We start from the raw sequence: 19,936 nt of genomic DNA, 5'->3' as shown, positions 1-19,936 counted from the left end.
GCCAGCTGAATTTATGCAGAAATTAATTGCTTGCACCGGCCGGCTTTGTAATATACTGTTTTCTGTGACCTTAAAAGACAAAGCTATTGAATGATAAACTGTATGTTCTTCACTTGGAAGAATTAGTTCTCAGCCACGCGCAAATATTGGGGTCGTGTCAGGGACAATATAGTCCGGGCGAGATTTTGAGAAAGGTGCTCGCTTAACTGGAAGAGGATTTTTTGAGTAGAAGCTGGTAACATGATCTAACTTCGCTAATTTGATGGTGCTGATTCCAAAAATCGATGTTACCAAGCATAATTTGTAGTCCTTGACGTACAAAATCTGATCTAGAAATTCACAGATGAAAAGAGCAAATGACGCACTATAAGTTTGTCAAAAAAAATCGGACAACACCTTAAGCATTAATTTTGTATACAAAAGATAGCAGACACCAGACTAGCCGGGTACTTACATTGTACTGTGCGTGAAGCAAGTCTTACACCAGGTACCAGACCACGTGTTGATCGCGGATTGACGTGAACAGTGAAAAACAGTTGTGTGCCTTCTAATCGACAAAAAATCAACAATATTTTGTATTTTTGGGCCACTCACAGCCGGGGGGCGGATCCGCCCCCTCAGATCTTGGCCGAACAGTGACGGATTTTAACGAAATTAATTATGTAAATGAGAGTAGCATTCATAAATACCAGTGCCAAATTTCATTCCAATTAATCAAAGGGTTTCGTAGTTAAGATATATACATGCCACACCATGTTCTGTGGATGCATAAATTCTATATGTACAGCGTGTGTCAATAAAAACGCAGGATTCAAAGCGATTTTTTTTTCTGAGAAAATTATGCTACTGGTGTGCCTAATTTGATAAGGATTTGATTGTCCATAATTTCATCTTTGACAAGAGTTTTGTTTGGTGGAATTTGGACTTTTGGTTCAAAAGTTATGACAAGTTTTGTGAAGCCCTTCTGAAGCGGGTTGGTCTGATTCAATGACCTTAACACAACGACCAGTTATGTACAATGCAGGTATGCATTGAAGACAATTAAACCAGAACAAAACTTTCTTTGAAACAACTGATGATAAGTATCACTTAAATTTAATAACTGGACTATCATTGTTTCAAAGCATCATGAATGTCGTCTCTGACATATCAAATAACATTGATTGTGGACCAAAGGATTATGTAAGCCTAATCCTGCCACACCTGTCCTTCTTTGTGATCCACAAATACTTTCACCTGTACTGAATTCAAACCGTTCATTAGGTATGTGTGATTTCACAAATCAGACCAGCTTGGAATTTATAACCCTTCTTCAATGTACTCTATCTCTGGACAGGATTGTCCAAATGAGATGGGATAAAAAGCATAGTGAAGAGAAGGAAAGGTACTTTGAAAAGAGGGTTAACATTATGATGAATAGGGGTGGTTTATATTCTTAATATTTTTGTTTCTAATCCTGCGTTTTTATTGACACACGCTGTACAAGGTCATTGAAGCGATCACAGCAGTATACACCGACGGTCGGAACAATTTGCCTGTGAGGGAGAAATAGAGATAGAGAGTTCATCGCAGCTCAGAAATGTCTGCGATATGCTGATCGTGACAGTGTTCTCCGAGCATCTCCGAAGTCTCTCAAAGATGAATTGTACCGGTGGAGTAGGGTGTTCATCACGGATGATGTCTCGGAGAAGGTCCGGGCCGAAAGGAAGAAACTGATATCGATTAGGAACCAGATGAGTAAGGAGGGAAACTTTGCGGTGGTTCCTTGGACATTGCCAGCATGTCTTCTTGTCAAGCAAGCGGATGGAAATCTTAAGTCCTTCACAGTCAACACCACTGGAAAGTATGTAAAAGTTTGTGTGGGCGGAGTACCTGTAAGAATGTGGGATAGCTACTAACCGAGAACTCTGAATTATCTTCGAAATTAAATCTCATTTCCAGTAGTAGTATCACTATTCGTGAGTGCACATTAAACGGGTACGTACGTACACGTACGTACACGGTACAGGGACCACCAGTCCCCGGTTTGACCGGACAAAAACCCTCATAAATTTAACATAAACTATCGACTGGTGACGTCACACGAAAAGGGTCTACATTCGCGTATTGACTGCATAAGCTAGATGCCCTAATTTTCATATTTGTACGCGCATGAAGTGAAATAGATTGAAACGTTATTCACAAATTAACCTAGGCCAGCAAACGTTTATGCAACGTCGGGCGAAAGAGAATGAACAATTAACGATTGAACAAATTCCAAAATTATCAAGAAATTAACATGCATTATATTTTAAGGTTTGGGGGAACATTTACTATGCCTGAGGCTGGACAAGCTACATGATTTTAAATGTTGCTTTGGCTTTCAAATGCATGGTTTTCATTCACTATTTTGGAAAGAGACCCTTGTCTTCCAAGATTTTCCTCCTTGACACTTCCACTATCACTACCAGCAGTGTTGTCCTCATCCTGTCCACGAGGGCGCTGTTTGTCTCCCTTGACTCTGAATTCCAGCACGCCGTACAGTGCCATGACGGTCACTAACACCACTATGGTGACGGTGATCACGTGGACAGCACAGATGGCTTGTGGGACACCAATGAAGGAGATGGCTGCGAAACCAAGGGACTGCCAGAAGCAGAGATTACCAAAGGCAGCCTCTTTCTGGTCTGGAAATAGAAGTCCCAACAGTGCTGGTTTTGAAAGAAAAGAAATATTAAAACTTGTTTGTATTAAAAAGAAAAACAATGTATTTAGTCAATTCAAATACACAAGGAAACTCGTTATAAATATTATGACTGAGAACATTAGTGGCAAATGTTTCCCAAAAAGCAACCTTTTAAAGAGGACACCACGGGATCTGTGCACGTAAAATAAATTAAATACAAAAATTGTATACAGGGCGACCTTTAACAATAGAGGACAATAGGGTCCACGGTTGAGCCAAGGTCCACAGTTGAAAATCGTGTACAAAACAATGAGGGTTATTCCCAAAAAGTTACGGTATGAACAAAAGAAGAACAATAGGAGGTCCCCGATTGCAGGTAAATACACACTTGTGGGTGTATGTGTGTGTTCACCCACACTGATTACTAGTCGACATCACCCAATCCTACCCACTGGTATAGTTACTGGTTTTGCGTAAACACCCCATGCTCAGTAATATTAGACTGATCAGGGTGAGTAACCTGTCATTCTTAAAAGGTTTAAAAAAAACTGAGACCGTTTCGCTGCCAAGATTTGGATACAAACGTTTCGTGAGGAACCCTACATCCAGAAACTTCACAACCCAGGATAATCCGATGCAACTCACTGGAAATCACAGTCGGAATTGCCGCCCGGGTGAAACCCAGGCCGGACGCCATGACGCACAGGTGCCACAGTTTGCCGCTCTCTGGAGCCCACACAAGCATCACGATCAGCAGCGCGAGATAAACAGCGCAACCCGCGAAGAAGACCGGTGCTCTGCCTGTGTATTTGATCAGTCGACCCATCACGGGAGAGCCGAGAGCACCGATGATGTACAGGGGCACAGCGATGAAGCCCACGGCCTCAATACCTTGCGTACAACCCACGAAAAACTGCAAAAAGTGACGAAAAGAAATAAATACAAATCTGTGTTTTTTTGGTGTTTTTTTTTCAAGTTTGGAAATAAAGTAGCCAAGGTGCCTTTTGTCGTACTTGTATCATGTCATTCTGGTAAAGAATAATGTCATACCATTATAAAGAGCTGACATCATACTCTGGAGACTTGATGCGCTGGATAAAACACCCAGGGCCGATTTCACAAAGCTTTGCGATCGTTCGTAACTCAACTTGCGATGGATAACCCAGCGTAAGTTACGATGCATCTTAAAATCGATTTCTCAAAACGAGTTGAACGCATATAGTTACCTTGACAACGGCGTAAAACACGTCGTAAGTTAAGACGGCCTGTGGGTCGTCGTAAGTTACTAAGTGTATTTTCCAAGCCAGTTTTATGGCATGTCAAGTGAAAAAACAAGACCAACATTTGAATTTGATCATATAATCTGCTTTGACAATCAGTTAGCATGTTGTGATTCCCACAGACATTTGTGCGGTTCTTTCGACAGACAATCAAACTGATCGTGAGACAAACGGAGAGACTGACAAATTTCAGTTCAGTTCAGTTCAGTTCGTTTATTTCCACAGTGTTCACAAATAAATATATGTACATGTACATCAACAAATATTGTTTAATAGGGGCGTGAAGACTGAAGAAGAGCGAAGACTGAAATTCACAACCATTATTAGACTTACTTTTGTAAAATGGGCAGATACGAAAGCCATGTCAGCACCGAGAAAGAACAGGCCTGGAATCAACAATAGCATCCGGGGCCGTCTCATCAGACGGAAAGCAGACATCATGCTGTAGAAGACCTCCTTGGTTGTCAAGGTAACCACGGTGACCTCCTCGTTAATGACGGGAGCTGCTTTGGGAGGAACTCGCTCCAGGAAGGCTACGGCAATGACCAATGAAAACACCCCTAAACCGAGATAGATAGAGACCAGCAAATTGCGACTTGCCTGATCTGGAGGCACAAGGGCACCGGTGGTGTTGGCGGTGGTGTCGCCTCCTATAAAGCATATAAACAACATAGCATCAATAGGTGTCTCATGGGGACGACATCTATACTCCGTATATCAACATCCAGTCAAATTTGCAATCTTTTTCCTTCATTATTTCGTATTCAAGATGTCAAATTATCTCAATCTTGAGTGAAGTGACGACATGCATGTTGGCATTTTACTCGTGGAATGTCGTCTTCTGCGCACAAAAAAGTATACAATTTATAAGCAACTGATGCAATAATTCTGAGAATACAGTTCAGAAGATGGAATTAATGTGGGAGTCCCGATATGATAGGACACCGCCGTTGCGCATGGTGGGTTTGTCGTGAGAGCTTTTTCTCTATGACACCGCTATTGCGCGCGGAGGGACTTTCCCTCAATGAGAAATTATTTGGATATGTCAGGAACTCGGGAGTGAAAACCATGCATCCTGAAATGGGACAGAAAAAAATTGTACAATTTTTGGCGATTAAAGTTCCAGGAATGCAGAAGGTAAAGTCACCACTCCATGTACATGCAGGAGCCATCAATGAGTATTTATCCTTGACTGACCCTGGGGTTTTGTTTTTGGGGTTTCTATTTGACCTAGCATCGTAATAAATAAATGAGAAGTGACTGATTGGTGTCAGACTCCGGCATCATCCATGTTTGAGTTTATGGACGGACCCCAACCCTAGAATAACAGTAGGGCAGACCACCACATTAGCCCCCTCCAAAAATTGAACAAAATGTTTCAGATTTCCAAAGAAAATACTATGACATCACAACACGTATATTTTAAATTGATTAATGAACTGACCTATGTGGCGGGCGCCGAATAATTATGTGGTGGCCTCAAGATAAAAAACAACATTTACCCCTACGCCAATCTCCGTAGCAACATATCCGTAGCAACATATTGTTTTGCAATTATGCTTGTTGTCTGAGGGGTGTATTTCCTGCTCGATTATTGTATGTTAATCTTATAAACTGAACAGTCTCTTCGCAGGAAGGATGGTCTCATAACAAACAGGAATTTCTCTACAATGAGCTGCAATTTATTTTGCACAAACCAAGCTATAGATGCAACAGAAGTTGCCACACACCTAACGTGCCTGAAGCACCCCACGCGCACGTGCACGATGTGCGCACACTTTTTATAGTGTAGCGAAAAATGGTTAATTAAGACATTGGGGGAATTGTTATTTCTCTTTTTTTTTCATCGAATATTAAATGATGAACATAACATCTCACAGGAGCATTTTGCACTTGCGGTAACACCGGAAGTAAAGGTCAAACTGACGGTTTTGCGTCCGGGAACACGAAATGTTTCTCACAGTATAGTCTACAACCTCACGAAAAAAATGAACACAATACTCTATTTAGTTCAAAAGATAAAACGCACACTATTTTGTCAAAATTTGCCCTTAAATCGCTTGTAATTTGATACCTGATGACGTTGTGATGACGTAACACAATTTACAACATCTTCGTAATATGGTACAAGTTTTGTGATCATACCGTGAACCGTTCGGAAGAAATATTGCTTTGTTTTGATTTCAGGCTGACGTCTTCATTTTTAATTCACCTAACTTTGACCTTCCGGTACACCCGGAAGTAAAGGTCAAGTGAGTTTACGTACACAACAAAAAATGTTTAGCGATTAATGGTCTGTCTGCTCACAGAATACAAACATCATTGAATGTTTAGTTCAAGAGTTACAAGTGAAAGTAATGGGTCACTTTTTCAGATAAAATCACTTGTAATTTGACACTTGATGACGTAATCATGACGTCAGAGTATACCATATACCGTTTAGGAGAAAACCCGCGGAAACGTATTGTCCGGAAAAAAAAAAAGTAAGAAAGAAGATTAATCGTAACAGATCTAAAGTGTGGTCGGGTGGTGCCCGACCACTCAATTATATATATTTTTTTTTTATCGAACGACTTTGGAAGTGTGAAACTCGGTCAAGTCAAACGCATGGGTAAAACTCATAACTGGACGAAGTCTTCCACATCAATGTGCTCCTAAACATTCCAACATATGTTTCTCATGCACCAATTGAAACATTATAATTACTAGAGGTTGGCGTTTGTTGTTACAAACGCAGAGTGGTCGGGCAGGCAATTTGTTCCGTGAAACACTGCCGAGTTAAGTTATGAAAATGTTCATTTAACAACAACGGATCACGAAATTAAATCCTTTCCTTCACAATATATTATTTTGTTGAAAAATACATCTTTAACGGTGTGCTAAATTTCCGTATACATTTTATGTACACATACCAGTTATTTCCGGCTTGATGGCGACATTAATAAAAAAAAAGGGAAGTGAATACTGATTTAGTTCGGAGTGAATAAATGTTTATTGTGAAGTTAAATAACGTATGCAAATATGGGAAAATATAACTGTATGTATTTTATAACACCTAACTTCCGGTTTCATGACGTCACTGGTATTTGGAAGCAAAAGGTTAACATTAATTGTTATGGTATCATTATTTGGGCTACGAAGATATACGACATGGATCAAATGATGGAATTCAATTTAAAGTATGATCATTTTCAAATTCTCATCGACTTAACTTCCGATCTGATGACGTCATGAATTTGAAACCTTGCTAAGTTATCTGTGGTTAATCAAAGAAAATCAAGGGGCGATTTGGTAAAATTGGAACCGATGTTCTTCAGATGACAGAAAACAAACACAATTTTATGTGCAGCTAGGGGGTGCCCTTTCGGATTATGACGTCATCCCAAGTCCCATTGGTCCGAAACATAATACTGTGCAGTTCCTCTTGTTCAGGTTGACTGACCCTAACCCGAACCCTAACCCTTACCCTAATCCTATGGGGCGTCGGACCAATGGGACTCCGGACCAATGGGACTCCGGACCAATGGGACTTCGGACCAATGGGACTTCGGACCAATGGGACTTCGGACCAATGGAACTTCGGACCAATGGGACTTCGGACCAATGGGACGTTTATACAAATGGAACGTATCGGACCAATGGAACTTCGGACCAATGGGGCGTCGGACCAATGGTACTTCGGACCAAATAGACTTCGGACCTATACTTCGGACCAATGGGGCGTTTATACAAATGGAACGTATAGAGCAATGGGCTGTCGGACCAATGGAACTTCGGACCAATGGGACTTCGGACCAATGGAACTTCGGACCAATGGAACTTCGGACCAATGGGACGTCAGACCAATGGAACTTCGGACCAATGGGACTTCGGACCAATGGGACTTCGGACTATAGAGACGTCCCCAAAGTCTCGTCCTATATGCATATATGAATACAAATGAAGTGCAGTCGAGTCATGAATTTGACTTTTAAAGCAAACTGGCGGGGGGGGGGGGACGACTTACCGCATGCATGTTTCCCACAAGAGGCAAGGTTGGCAGTTTGGTTACTTTCCAAGAACTGCCAACCCTTCTGAAAAACCAGGGAGGATATTATGTTGCTGGATAGTGTGCTCATTCGAGACACGCCGTAGAAGATGCTGTTCAATAGGGCTGTGTCGGCTGCTGGATTTCTTTGATTAGCTGCTGCCAGCTCCATTGCTACAGTCGTGATGTACGTCCCCCTCGAAACCCACATGAACGCAGCGCCGATGCCTGGAAACACGGCGGCAGAGAGAAGCAGGTATGCATTCTCGTAGTAGTTGCTAGCTATGTACAAGATATGCAGAAAAATCCCTAAAACCACGCTCCATTTTGTCCCCAGCTTTAGGCGGATGACTGCCGGGACCAGCAAACCCGCCACAGCACTGAAAGCATTTAGCAGGGACAAGCTGGCGAGACCCATACCCTCCGCGTTGTTGAGGGTGCTCTGGAGATCGCGCAGACCGCGGAATGCTGTGTAGCACGAGAAGTAACACAGGGCGAGGATCCAAAACCGCTTCCATTGGAGCCTGCTGGTAACTCTCCTCAGAGAAACCTCGTCATTTTCGTTTCCCATCGTTACTACGTCTGCAAGTACGCGGTCCCAGACTGATTCTCAACCTTGAGCAGATGCCCGTGAATTTGTCAAGTAGTCGTGTCAATCGCAGATGTTATGAACAAATAGAAAAAGTTGTTATCGTCGCCGATAAGTTTTCTTCACCACCGCTCAGTTCTGTATAATTTGCATTGAATGTCAGGTCACATGTTTCTTTATTCTCTTATATATTATTATTCATCGACTAGCTTACGTAGAATTTTAAGGTCATAGGGCGTTTGTCAGCCAATAGTATGTGTCAGAATTCATCACGTGAACTCGCTCTGAAAACCTCTGAAAACCCAGAAAACCTCTGTGTACCCAGAAAACCTCTGTGAAACTGCATAGATATTTGATACCCATCCATTGTGTGTAGCGACGGGTGTTGGCCCCACATACGATTTAGGAGTTATATTTTAATCGAATCGTTTATAACTGTAAACTTCATGAAGATACTGTATCTGGAACTGTATGAACACTGTGCTCGAACTGATTGTAAACATATTGTATAATTGTCCCTGTGTTTAAACATTGTACTTTGTGACCTTTGGTGTGTACTTTGTTTCCTTATTGTTTCTATGTAATTTAATGTATTCATCTGTAATTTAGATTTCAGTTTCACCTGTCTATTTTACGGGCTGAGTAATAAAAACAAAGGGGAAAACATGTTTGCATTCCGATGTGGAAACATTGTTTACTGCATGAGTCCATGGTATCAGATCGGCGAATTCCCGATTCTGTCACCGGGGCAGCCAGAGCATAGGGTTACCTTTCTTCATTTTCATCAATTGTGTCTATAGTCTCGGATTTCAGTAACCTCTTACCTGTGAATTCGTTAAATTTATTATCGGAGGGAATTTTTTTGAATGGAATTGATTTATCGCTCCATTATGAATAATTTGGGGAGTTGGTTTGCACTGATTCTGCAGCTTTGACCGTAGCACAGAGATGCGGAGAAGTGCGAACAGGGTGAGTCAAAAACGTATACCGAAGTTGAATCCCAAATAAATTATATCCCATATGAATCAAACTGATATCACAAGATCAGTATCAGTAGCCTAAGCTTAAGATCTCTCTTTATATAGTGGAGCTGCTAAGCAAAAAATCGTGGACTTTGTGGTAAAAACATGAAATTTGGCATGTGGGGTCAAAATGGGCTTAAAATCATTTCAAGATCGGGACCCATCCTGGATCTTGCCCATTTTGGGGGCGGAGCTTGATTTTTTTTTTTTTAAATGGGGTGCAAACAATACAACCTCATGAAAACTGTATTTAACATCAAATTTCCTTGTTTTTTACGCTTTGAAATAAACTTCAACATGAAATAAGACATTCTAGCTTTTTAACACCTGTTATTTTCCACCCATTTTGTGGGCGTGGTCCACATGTGTAAAAGAGGCGGTATATATTAGCAATTTGGTTCTAATATGGGAAACAACGTTCAGTTTGGTGATAAAATCCTGAAAATTGGCATGTTCAGTTAAAATGGGCTGAAAATAATTTTAAGTGGTGAACGCATCTTGGATCTTGCCCATTTGGGGGCGGAGCTTGATTTTTCAAAAAGGGGAGTGCAAAAAATAAAAACTCAGAAAACTGTATTTACATCCACTTTGTTTCTCATGCTTTGAAATAAACTTAGACATGAAAAATAATATTCTAACATTTCTAACACATGTTATTTTTACCCTTTTGCGGGCGTGCATATGTAAATATGCGGTATATCCCTTTTGTGGGCGTGGCCTAATTTAATTTGGCCTAAATATGTAAAGGAGGTGGTATATTAGAGCAGCTTGATTCAAACGAGGGAAAATCATCATTTTTGCTGGTAAAAACACAACTTCTCCATCGGTTAATCATGTTTACCATGCACTGTAAAGATAAGTTTAAACGGTTGCAAGACTAATTGTTGCCCTTTTAGGAGTGGAGCTACATTTTAAAGTAGGCGGCTTTAAATATTTCATATCTAAATTGGTATGATTGTCTACAAGTAACTTACACAAGGTGAGTCGAAACAAGGAAACCCAAATGGCAGGACCATTGTTTTAGTGAAGTTCTGCATGTAGCACTATCAAAATCTAGATATGAAAGTCCAATTCATAAGCTTTGGTTTTAGTACAAGAATCATTCAAATCACTTATGTACTTTTCAAGTTACGGAATTTTAAACACAAACACCGTTTTGAAGTTCTGTCAGCAAAACGAAAACAATTCACATATAGGGGGATGCGCTGGAATTGGTTTCGTTCTGCTGAAAGAACGCACACCTCTTTGTGATACGTGGACAGAACTTTAAAACAGTGGTTGTGTTTAAAATCAATTGGGCTTTCATATCCTAGATTTTGAAAGTGCTACATGCAGAACTTTATTAGGAAAATGGTCCCGCCATTTGGGTTTCCCTTTTTTTTTATACTCTTCCTGTATACTTACAATGGCGGACTTTCCTAATCGTTCATGTCTTATAAACACTTTGGGGATCACAATCATGACAAGGGGAGGGAGGGGGTTAAGGGGCGGCCCAATGGTGGATTTCTTGAAAGTGCCTTTCTAATATGTTTAATATATATATATAGGCATACAACATGTACAAACATGAAAATGTGCACAGAATATGCTATGCCACTCCAGTCCATTCATTGCAGTGTGTACTGGATGTTGGGACTTGGAGGAGTAATGTCTTAATGACTGAAAGCATAGAGCAAGGACAACAGAAGGGAGGGAATAATGTTGGGTTTTTGAGAAATTATGTAACTTCTTAAATAATGCGTTAGCACTTGGATATGTCATTGGGAGAAATTATCAAACTCTCGCGACCAAAAGGCTGAATTGCGGTTCAATGTACATGTAAATAAATAAAAAAAGTTTAAATCATATTTCAATAGGGGGCGCTGTTCAAATTCGACGATTATTAACACTAGATTACAGAATGGTGTACCGTATTTTGAACAGGCAGACATACTAATAATAATAATAATAATCGGCATTTAAGAACGCTCTTTTTAGTACACTTAATCACAGCGCTTACAGTATTATTATTATCCCTGATCATTGGGCCAATTCAACATTCCAAATACCATCTCAGCTCCCTGGGGAGTATACAGCTCGATGGTGCCTGTTAGGCGCAAGCAAGCTAAATCAATCACATAACCATCTCTGCCCTCACAGGTACCCATTTACCCCTGGGTGGAGAGAAGCAATGAGTGACAAAGTGCCTTGCTCAAGGGCACACGCACCATGACCCCGCCAGGACTCGAACCCACAACCTGCAGCTTTACCCACATACCACGAATCAGTGCCCTTAACCACGAGGCCACAGCACTCCACTAGTATAATTTTTTTTTCTGGGTGTCACAGCAGGGGGGGGGGGGGGGGGGGGGGGGGGGGGGTTCGACTTCTTTTTAGGAATTTAGTTTGTACGATTTTTTTCTTTTTTGACAGAGCTGGGGGGGGGGGGTGTTTGACCCCCCCCCCCCCCGGATCCGCGCCTGTCAATATCGGTATGCCTTTGTTTGTACTCACCCTGTATAATACCAAGGATAGAACCACTCGGGTTTACACCGCCGATAAACATGATGGTCTCAGTCATGATAATGTGAACATTGAAGTTCATAATTTTGTCAACGCTTGGCGTGTGAAAAAAATGTTCTAATATTATCCTGATGCTTATTATTCACTTATGCAGCCATGCGGGCGCTGCTTCCCCGTAAAACCGCGGCCAGACTATATAGGCTCAGTTCTCAGAAACAGTTTGTCCGGCGTTCGCGGCTGCTCAATTCCCACGCGTTGTCCGGACAAGCCGCAGAAATAGATTAAAAATTTACCATGAAAAATATCAGTTTCGAAATCTACAGTCAGCTTGGCAAATATATCCCCATCATATGTGCTTTTTCTCAAAGTGACCGCTTCGTGTATCTGGCTTAGTACCGATTTAGTATTAGCATTTCACACCGGCGGCTCATTAATGGAGTTAATTGGGAAAGCCAGCGACTTGGATTAGTCGATATGGATATGGTGGGAATAAATAGGGAGACAATCGACGGTCAGTGTTTGTCTTGGTCTGGCGACAAATAGACACAGTCTAAAGTGCACTCTCTCTCTCTGTGTTTCAACGATCGGAGGGATTGATAATTCTTCCCAAATAAACAATTTTCAAACCTTTTTGTTGACTTTTTGGATAATTATTAGTTACCACTATCAACACTTTGATAACGTATAAGACAATTAAGCAAACTTACAAATATTTTAAAACCAACTTACGAAATACACACATCCAATGGCGTAACCGTGGGTCCCATTTGGGGGGGGGGGCATTTTTAGGGGCCCTCCGTTTTCTGGAGGGGGAATTAAATGGGTTTTCAACAATAAAACTAATTTTTGCCTTCCCTGGATCACATTTTTAGCTGGTGAGGTATCGGGGGTTGGGGGGGGGGGGGGGGACAGGCCTCAAGCGTGGGCCCGTACTCCCTCCATGCCCCCACCTCCCCCCCCCCCCCCCAAGTTAAACCACTGCACACATCCAAACATCTTTGTTGTACACTTTTGCCGGTTTGTTTTAATTTAGTCATTCACCGAGTCCCAAAGGCCCGACCTTTGCTTGCACTTCTCACCAAAATAATTCGACACCCAAATTCACTTAGCGATCGGTGTTTAAAAATGATCCAGTTAACCCAGTTCTCTCCCTTTTTTTGCAGCGACTAACGCCGTATTAATTACCGACTCCACACAATGAAAAATGGGAGGAACAAACAGGATTTTGGTGGTCCAACACGGAGAGGAATTTGCTTTTAATAGGTCCGATTTCAGCCGGTAATGTGGCGGGGAGTCCGGTGGGGATTTCCAACGCGATGCTGGGGCACGCGCTACGGGCGAGCACCCGGTCATCGACGGTCGCCCTTCAGCGGTACAGAATGAATCTTCAACGCCGTGTTGAAGTCGAAGGGGCCACGGGGGAAGAAGGGAGAAAACAACTTAAGCTCATTTAAAAATTGAGGGGAAAAAACCGATCTTGTAAATAATTGTCCAGTGCGACGTCTTAAAACTCAGCAATGTGCAATTGTTATCACTGTTAAGACGATCTAAAGACAAATTTTGAACCAACAATGATACCAATACCAAATAAATGAGGGAAAAACTCAATTTCTATGTAAACTGCTTCATTTCCAATGTCATCGACTTAGAAATCGACCTTTCCAATTAAAAATCGACTTTTTTCCGAGCGTTCCGAGAACCTCAAATTTCGAGAAATATCATTTCACACGAGTGTCATGATGTCCTTTTCACATTTTTTATTTCAAAGCACAGTCTAAATCCCACGTCGTTAGCATGCTTGGACGCCACTCTGATGTTCAATTTTCAACTGTGAATCAACGTTTTAATCAGGAAATATCGCCAGAGATGAAAACCAGGCGTATGCACAACGTCCTTGGCAGGCGCACTCTACCGAATTTTCCGATTCAGAATTATTCATTTTAATTTCCCTTTCTCATGAAATATGGAGATTTAAATGTCAATGCCCCGGCACTGATTGTTCAGAGACAAAGGCCAACGTTGGCTTGAAAAGGCCATGATTGGTCGCGATATTCCAGGAAATTGATCATTTCTTTGTTCAATGTCAACTCCACCACGGCCCAAATGGAAACATCGGCGTGTAAATGATTCATCGGGGGATTGTTTGAACGGCTGTTTGATTATCAATTTTTGTTACGGGTTCACGTGAAAATAAACGAAAAATGAAAAAAAAAAATTGGCTATTCAACCAACCTGAAGCTATAAATACCTCGTTTTTTTAAATAATTTTTTTTTAAGTTACGACTTTTTCTGCCCATTGATATTTAAGCACCAAAAGACAACTGGATGGACTCACTAAATCCATCATTTTTAAACACAATGTAATCTTATGACCTCAGCCATAACATTTCATCGAAAGGCAGTCGCGTATAGTATTATAGGCAATAACAAACACAGGGATTTTACTAGTTTTCAAAATTTTGATGAACCTTTTAAAGAACTCATGAAACATACAACAGTCGTCGTGTACAGATTCTCGAAGGTGCGCTTGCTGTACAAATGTAGTTTGTATCTACTCTCTTTCCATCCAGAACGGAACGACAGCAGATGGCTGCGCGCTGATGCGACAAGAACCAACGTCCATTGTCAGACTACAAATGATAAATGATTAAAAAAATTGGAAAAGGGAATAATTATCCCAACAATCTCATACATAGGTCAGGCTGTAGCTACATCGTGGAAACGGCATCTTAGAAAATAGAATGTTGATTCAGGCTGCATCTTACTATTGGATGTCCTATCACGAGATGGACAAAGGGATGTACTGTTGTCGGAAGTTTATTGTTTAATCTTTTTAAAGGATGATTTTAGTGAAGAGTAGGCGACGCTTATTAGAGGCAGACATAACTCTAGAACACCATATGATTTACGTGTCCTCTGAAAATCTAGAAAGTAAATCAGAGGTTTTGCAATAAAAGCAGGTTATTTTGTACTTTTTTTCTGATGGCTCTGTTATTTTGGAGATCTTGCGACAGAAGTCCTTTTCAAAATGGATAAATTAATAGATCGTTTATTATGATTTTATGAACACGAAGCAAGCGAACCAGCAAATAATGGAAGACAAACTAAACACCTGCATAAACTTCCGTCAATTACTTTTATAAAATGATACTGCACGAAAAACCTTGAAAAAATGCAAAAGTAATTGTTAACGGAAAAGATGAATGCAGTTATAAACAAAATGAAGGCAGGCCCGACGTTGCACTCTTAACGGTGTGTCGCGTGCGGTACTTCGGGCCATTATACCTTTCGGAACACTTCAATGCCATTTAGCAAACAATAACAAAAAATTGTATTCAACGAACTCATTTACATACAGGTGTCCGGCGCGTGCCGGCCCGATTTTAACGGGACTACTTTCTTTTGTTGTCCGAAGACACAGCCCGTAAGGCGCACGGAAGATCTGTCAATCAAAACTCCGTAAGACTTGTATTATCATAATCCACGAATGTCGTTGACCCGAGTGTGAACATTATAACATGTCTGATTTTGGGTTTGTTTTGGTAATTATTCCGACAAGTTTTCAGGGGGTACAGTCAAAATAGTTGTCGGACCCTTGAGGCGCTTTGTGGGGGGTTTTGTTGAGCCCAATGTAACACGTGTCTGGCGACAATGGGGGTGTCTGGTGGTCATGTTTGGTAATTTTCGGCGTCGATTGTTCATGTCAGATTTTGGGGAAAGGGGGACATTTTGACGTGACGTGGGCCTAAACATAAATCATACATTTTTAAAGGTCCTTCGGGGGGGGGGGGGGGGGGGAGTCAATGTAATTGTTCTATTGGCGATCACATGTGACAACTTTTTTTAATGTTTTTTATTTCTTCTTTATAACCAGCTAGTGACTAGCTAGCTGTGCACAGAAATGACACGACCACGTTAACGGCTTCACAATTTCATGTTTTTTATTAATATTTTGTTTTGATATTTTGATAATTTCTTATTTTCTGTCAGCTTGACTGCTTGTCTCTCTGTGTGCTGTCTTGTAGTGCCTAATTGTGTACATGATATTTTCGAATGAGATATTGATAATGATCTCAGTGGGACGAAGACCCCACCCTTATTTCAATCTTCTGTAACATGACGTCAACAACACCTCTATTTCCGACACATCTTGCTAATGTCTTAAGTTTTACAAGTCCAACAAAATGGAACTTGCAAAGCTTTTATCCTATAAGTTCGTGAACCACAAACTTTCAACTTGAACTCACCCTTCCATTCTCAGGCACTCGATACACCGTCCTCAGGGCATAAACCAGCAGCAGAGATTTCCTGACAACTTCAACAATTCAAACTCTCACACCTCAATTTCCTTGTCTGCGGGCCGCCATTTCCCCCGTCCATTCAGGTGTATAAAATCAACGTGAATGTAAAAAAAAAAAAAATCCCCTCGTGTTGACACAGCGCGGCAGGTATGCGCGTGCCCAACAAAGACGCACAAAGGAGCGTTGCCATTGGTGGAATCGCACCTGTCGGTCTTAAAATCGCCTGAAAGGAATTTGTGTCTCCACTTTTATTTGCCAAATAATTGAATTGGCGCTTTTTACACCTGAGTGGTAGTTACCTGGCGCGCACCAGCGGTACCACTAAGGCCAAAGTTGATAAAGAGAGATGAAATGAAATTATAGATTGTTCTCATGGACGTCGCAAACGGGGGGGGGGGGGGGGGGGGGGGGATATTGAGAACATGCAAGAGAAAGTACGAGAATTTGGGGAAATAATGTGCTTTGCCCCCCCCCCCCGGAACAAATCCTGGCGAGGCCATGATTGTTCTCTTCATATTCGAAACGTGAATCTTTTGGAAAGTTTTGAAATATTCATTTTCAACGTTATACATTTATTTGAACAGTTACATTTTTTTCTGATATCGACATTTTTGTTTAATTTCTAGAATCTTTCTTACCGAATAGTGAAGAGCTGAGTGAATTAAGTGCTCTCCATTTGCAGTTATCACAATTGAAGCAAACTAAAATCTACTAAAACTTGAAAAACAAAATCGGTTTCTTTAACTTAACCATTGGCATTGACTCCCCTTTATATACCCGCCTTCTTTGAAAAACAAAATAAGACTGTTTGGCGTAGGTCCTGTCTGGACCATTTTTTAATACAAAGGAGACGGGAATGGTACTCTACATATTTAATCATTTTCGAGGAACTTGATTCATGATATTGTTAGTTAAAGTGCAAGGATGACATCATTCTAAATCCAAGCAAAAACATGAACACGGCCTTGACGCCTGCACATGACTCACAATGCCCCGAATGGATGGCCCATTGTCACCGCATTAAGACCACCCGAGTACCCATGAATAGCGGTCTAGTACAAGGCCACTAAAGCAACATTCGGCATTTGTGATTTCATTCGTGGAACTTTGGAAAGAGAGTGGTTTGGTGTTAGGGCGCCCCCTGCGGCCACATCCTAGGCTGGAATTAATTAACACGGTGTTGTGCTCAGAGGGCGCTGTTTAAAATACACGGTATCGAACTAGTGTTCGCAAACAAAATAATATTGCCTAAAATAACTTATTACATGGAACCTTACCAAGTGAGTAAACGGTGCAGAACATGAGGAACATGTGTCCATTTTAAACCAAATTTGTTGTCATTCAAAAACACATGGAGGTAATAGGATTACCGGGAAAACTTTAATGGGGGGGGGGGGGTGGCTGGGGTGGAGGCGGGGTGGAGGGGTGGAATTTCCTCTTGACAAACTTTCCAGGGCCGACTTTCTTTTTTAGTTATTAGCAATTTTCCCTTAAATAATAGTATTGTATTCATCCGTCCAGTTTTCTCCACATCTACTCTTTATGAAACAAATTTCCGAGACCAAAAGTGTACAAGTCTTTTCTTTCTTTTATTCAATAAAGCTAAATTGGAAGATGTCTTTTCATCGCTACAGTTTATCCCCCAAATGATGGATGATCATTAGGTTTATACATAACACAGCTGTACAATAATCTCCATACTACTATTTTCCCGTAACAAATCTTGCAAAATAAGTCTTGAGTCACCGGGAGTTTGGGAAAAATGTGTCCATAATGAACCTACATTTGCCAAAAATAACGGTTAAAGTTTTCCGGTAAGGTTCTCATTTTGGTGAAAGAATATGAGTAGGAAAAAAGGTACACGGCAACTAGAATTAAACATGAAGGATAACAAACAAATATCAGGACTCGCTTTGCAGAACTAGTCACACAATTCGTTTTCTTTTAAAAGAAAAGACAACACTGCTACTGCGAACTAAAAATCGTATACTTAATAGATAAACTCGTGAATAAATTATTTTGAAAAGCATTTACCTGACGGCTGTCATTAAGCGTTGCATTTTTTTTTTGGGGGGGGGGGGCAAGTACGAATCTTGGGTATTTTAATTAACACTTTTCGTACAAACTTTAAAACTATTTAACCTATAAAAATGTTATCGTTCAGTGTCATTAAACTCAAGAAAGTATAGCTTCGCTTTCCAAGAACATAAATTACATCAAGATATCAATAATGACAAAATTAAGTACCTATACCTGATAACATTTCCCCTAGAAATTACAAAGAGTCAGCAATTAAATTGTTAACGTTCCAGTTTGATCTAGTCTGAGTGCAATCCCGCGCGCCAGCCAATCGGAGTCGACTTTAGAACCTCATTTCGATCGGAAATGTGGACTAAGTTGTTGATTGGTCAATTTGGATGCCCTGTTTTTGTAATACAACAACGGGTTACCGACGACCCGATAGAAGGCGCCCGCTGAATGGTCAGAATCTCGAGGTCAAGACGCAGTCTTGTTTTGCGTAATTAATCACCGAATCTGCTCACATATCATAGACCCTTGCTGTGCAAGGGGATATTCCATAGACCAGTTCGATCGGGAAAATGCTTCAACTGCAATGTGATGCGACGTTGATAAACCAAAACTTCCTTTTAACGAATGTCCTTAATATGTCATCAAGTCGGAGGTACTTTTGCCGACCACTTTCCAAACAAGAGGCGCTAAAGATTTAAGCAAGTTGGAAGATTTCTCTTAACATGCATTAAAAAAAACACAATCAAGGAATGATTGAGGTAGATACACATTGATTTGGAATTATTTCTGTGATATTGATGCATATAAATTATGGATTGCAAAACATACAACGTACTTGTAAGACTAATTCCCCATTTCGTAGTATTCTTTGAAAAATCAATTTGTATTTTGTTAAGACCCACAGAATCATTTGAAAACAAATCATTAAATAATCTTACACTTATGGAGGGAAAAAGGGAAAATCAATCTTACAAGCCTCAAACTTTGTGATAATATCCACTTATCTACTGATCTGACTTATTCAAGATTCAATTTGTGGTTTTCATTGGGCTGAGATGACACCTCATAATTCAGGATTCTGTATGTCAAGCGAAATCTCAGAAAGAAACATGTCCAAATTAACATTTCACTTTCTTTTCAAACCATAGTTTTCAAATGTACATGTAGTATAACTTTTATAAAAATCCATTGCGCAAATAATTCCAAAAGCTTTAGAAAAAAAAGGCATTCCAATTCCATTTGACTCAACAAACCAAACCATTTTCGCTCTGCAACACTTACAAAAAAATTAACTCAAACTTGCAAAGAATATGTACAGATTACAGCCATAAAACGTTGTTTCTTTGAATTCCACTCAGAAATTAAATTTAAGCAAACCCTGCTTTTAAACTTACATACATGTAAGTAGAACTAAGTGATGTCCTGTTTCAAACATCAAGAGCGCCCTCTGTTGGTCATAAATTTTATAACTGAAAGGGGAGGTCAAAGGGCATGACCCTATCAAGGTCAAATCTGGTGA

General features: G+C 40.6%; 1 protein-coding gene across 1 annotated transcript; it reads right to left on the bottom strand.

Annotated features, from left to right (window-relative positions):
- Nucleotides 1–1,463: 1,463 nt before the first annotated feature.
- LOC119729109 (protein unc-93 homolog A-like) lies at nucleotides 1,464–8,581 on the bottom strand. The gene is made up of 4 exons (XM_038201626.1): nucleotides 7,952–8,581; nucleotides 4,279–4,595; nucleotides 3,311–3,578; nucleotides 1,464–2,690 (listed from the first exon to the last, which is right to left on the bottom strand). The coding sequence occupies exons 1-4, from the start codon at nucleotides 8,541–8,543 to the stop codon at nucleotides 2,344–2,346; spliced, it is 1,524 nt and encodes a 507-aa protein (XP_038057554.1). The 5' UTR covers nucleotides 8,544–8,581; the 3' UTR covers nucleotides 1,464–2,343.
- Between the last annotated feature and the right edge of the window lie 11,355 nt (nucleotides 8,582–19,936).

This window comes from Patiria miniata, unplaced genomic scaffold, assembly GCF_015706575.1.
Source record: "Patiria miniata isolate m_02_andy unplaced genomic scaffold, ASM1570657v1 HiC_scaffold_20, whole genome shotgun sequence".
NCBI lineage: Eukaryota > Metazoa > Echinodermata > Asteroidea > Valvatida > Asterinidae > Patiria > Patiria miniata.
The sequence above is the reverse complement of the archived record's forward strand: the minus strand, read 5'-3'. Positions and strand labels throughout refer to the sequence as shown.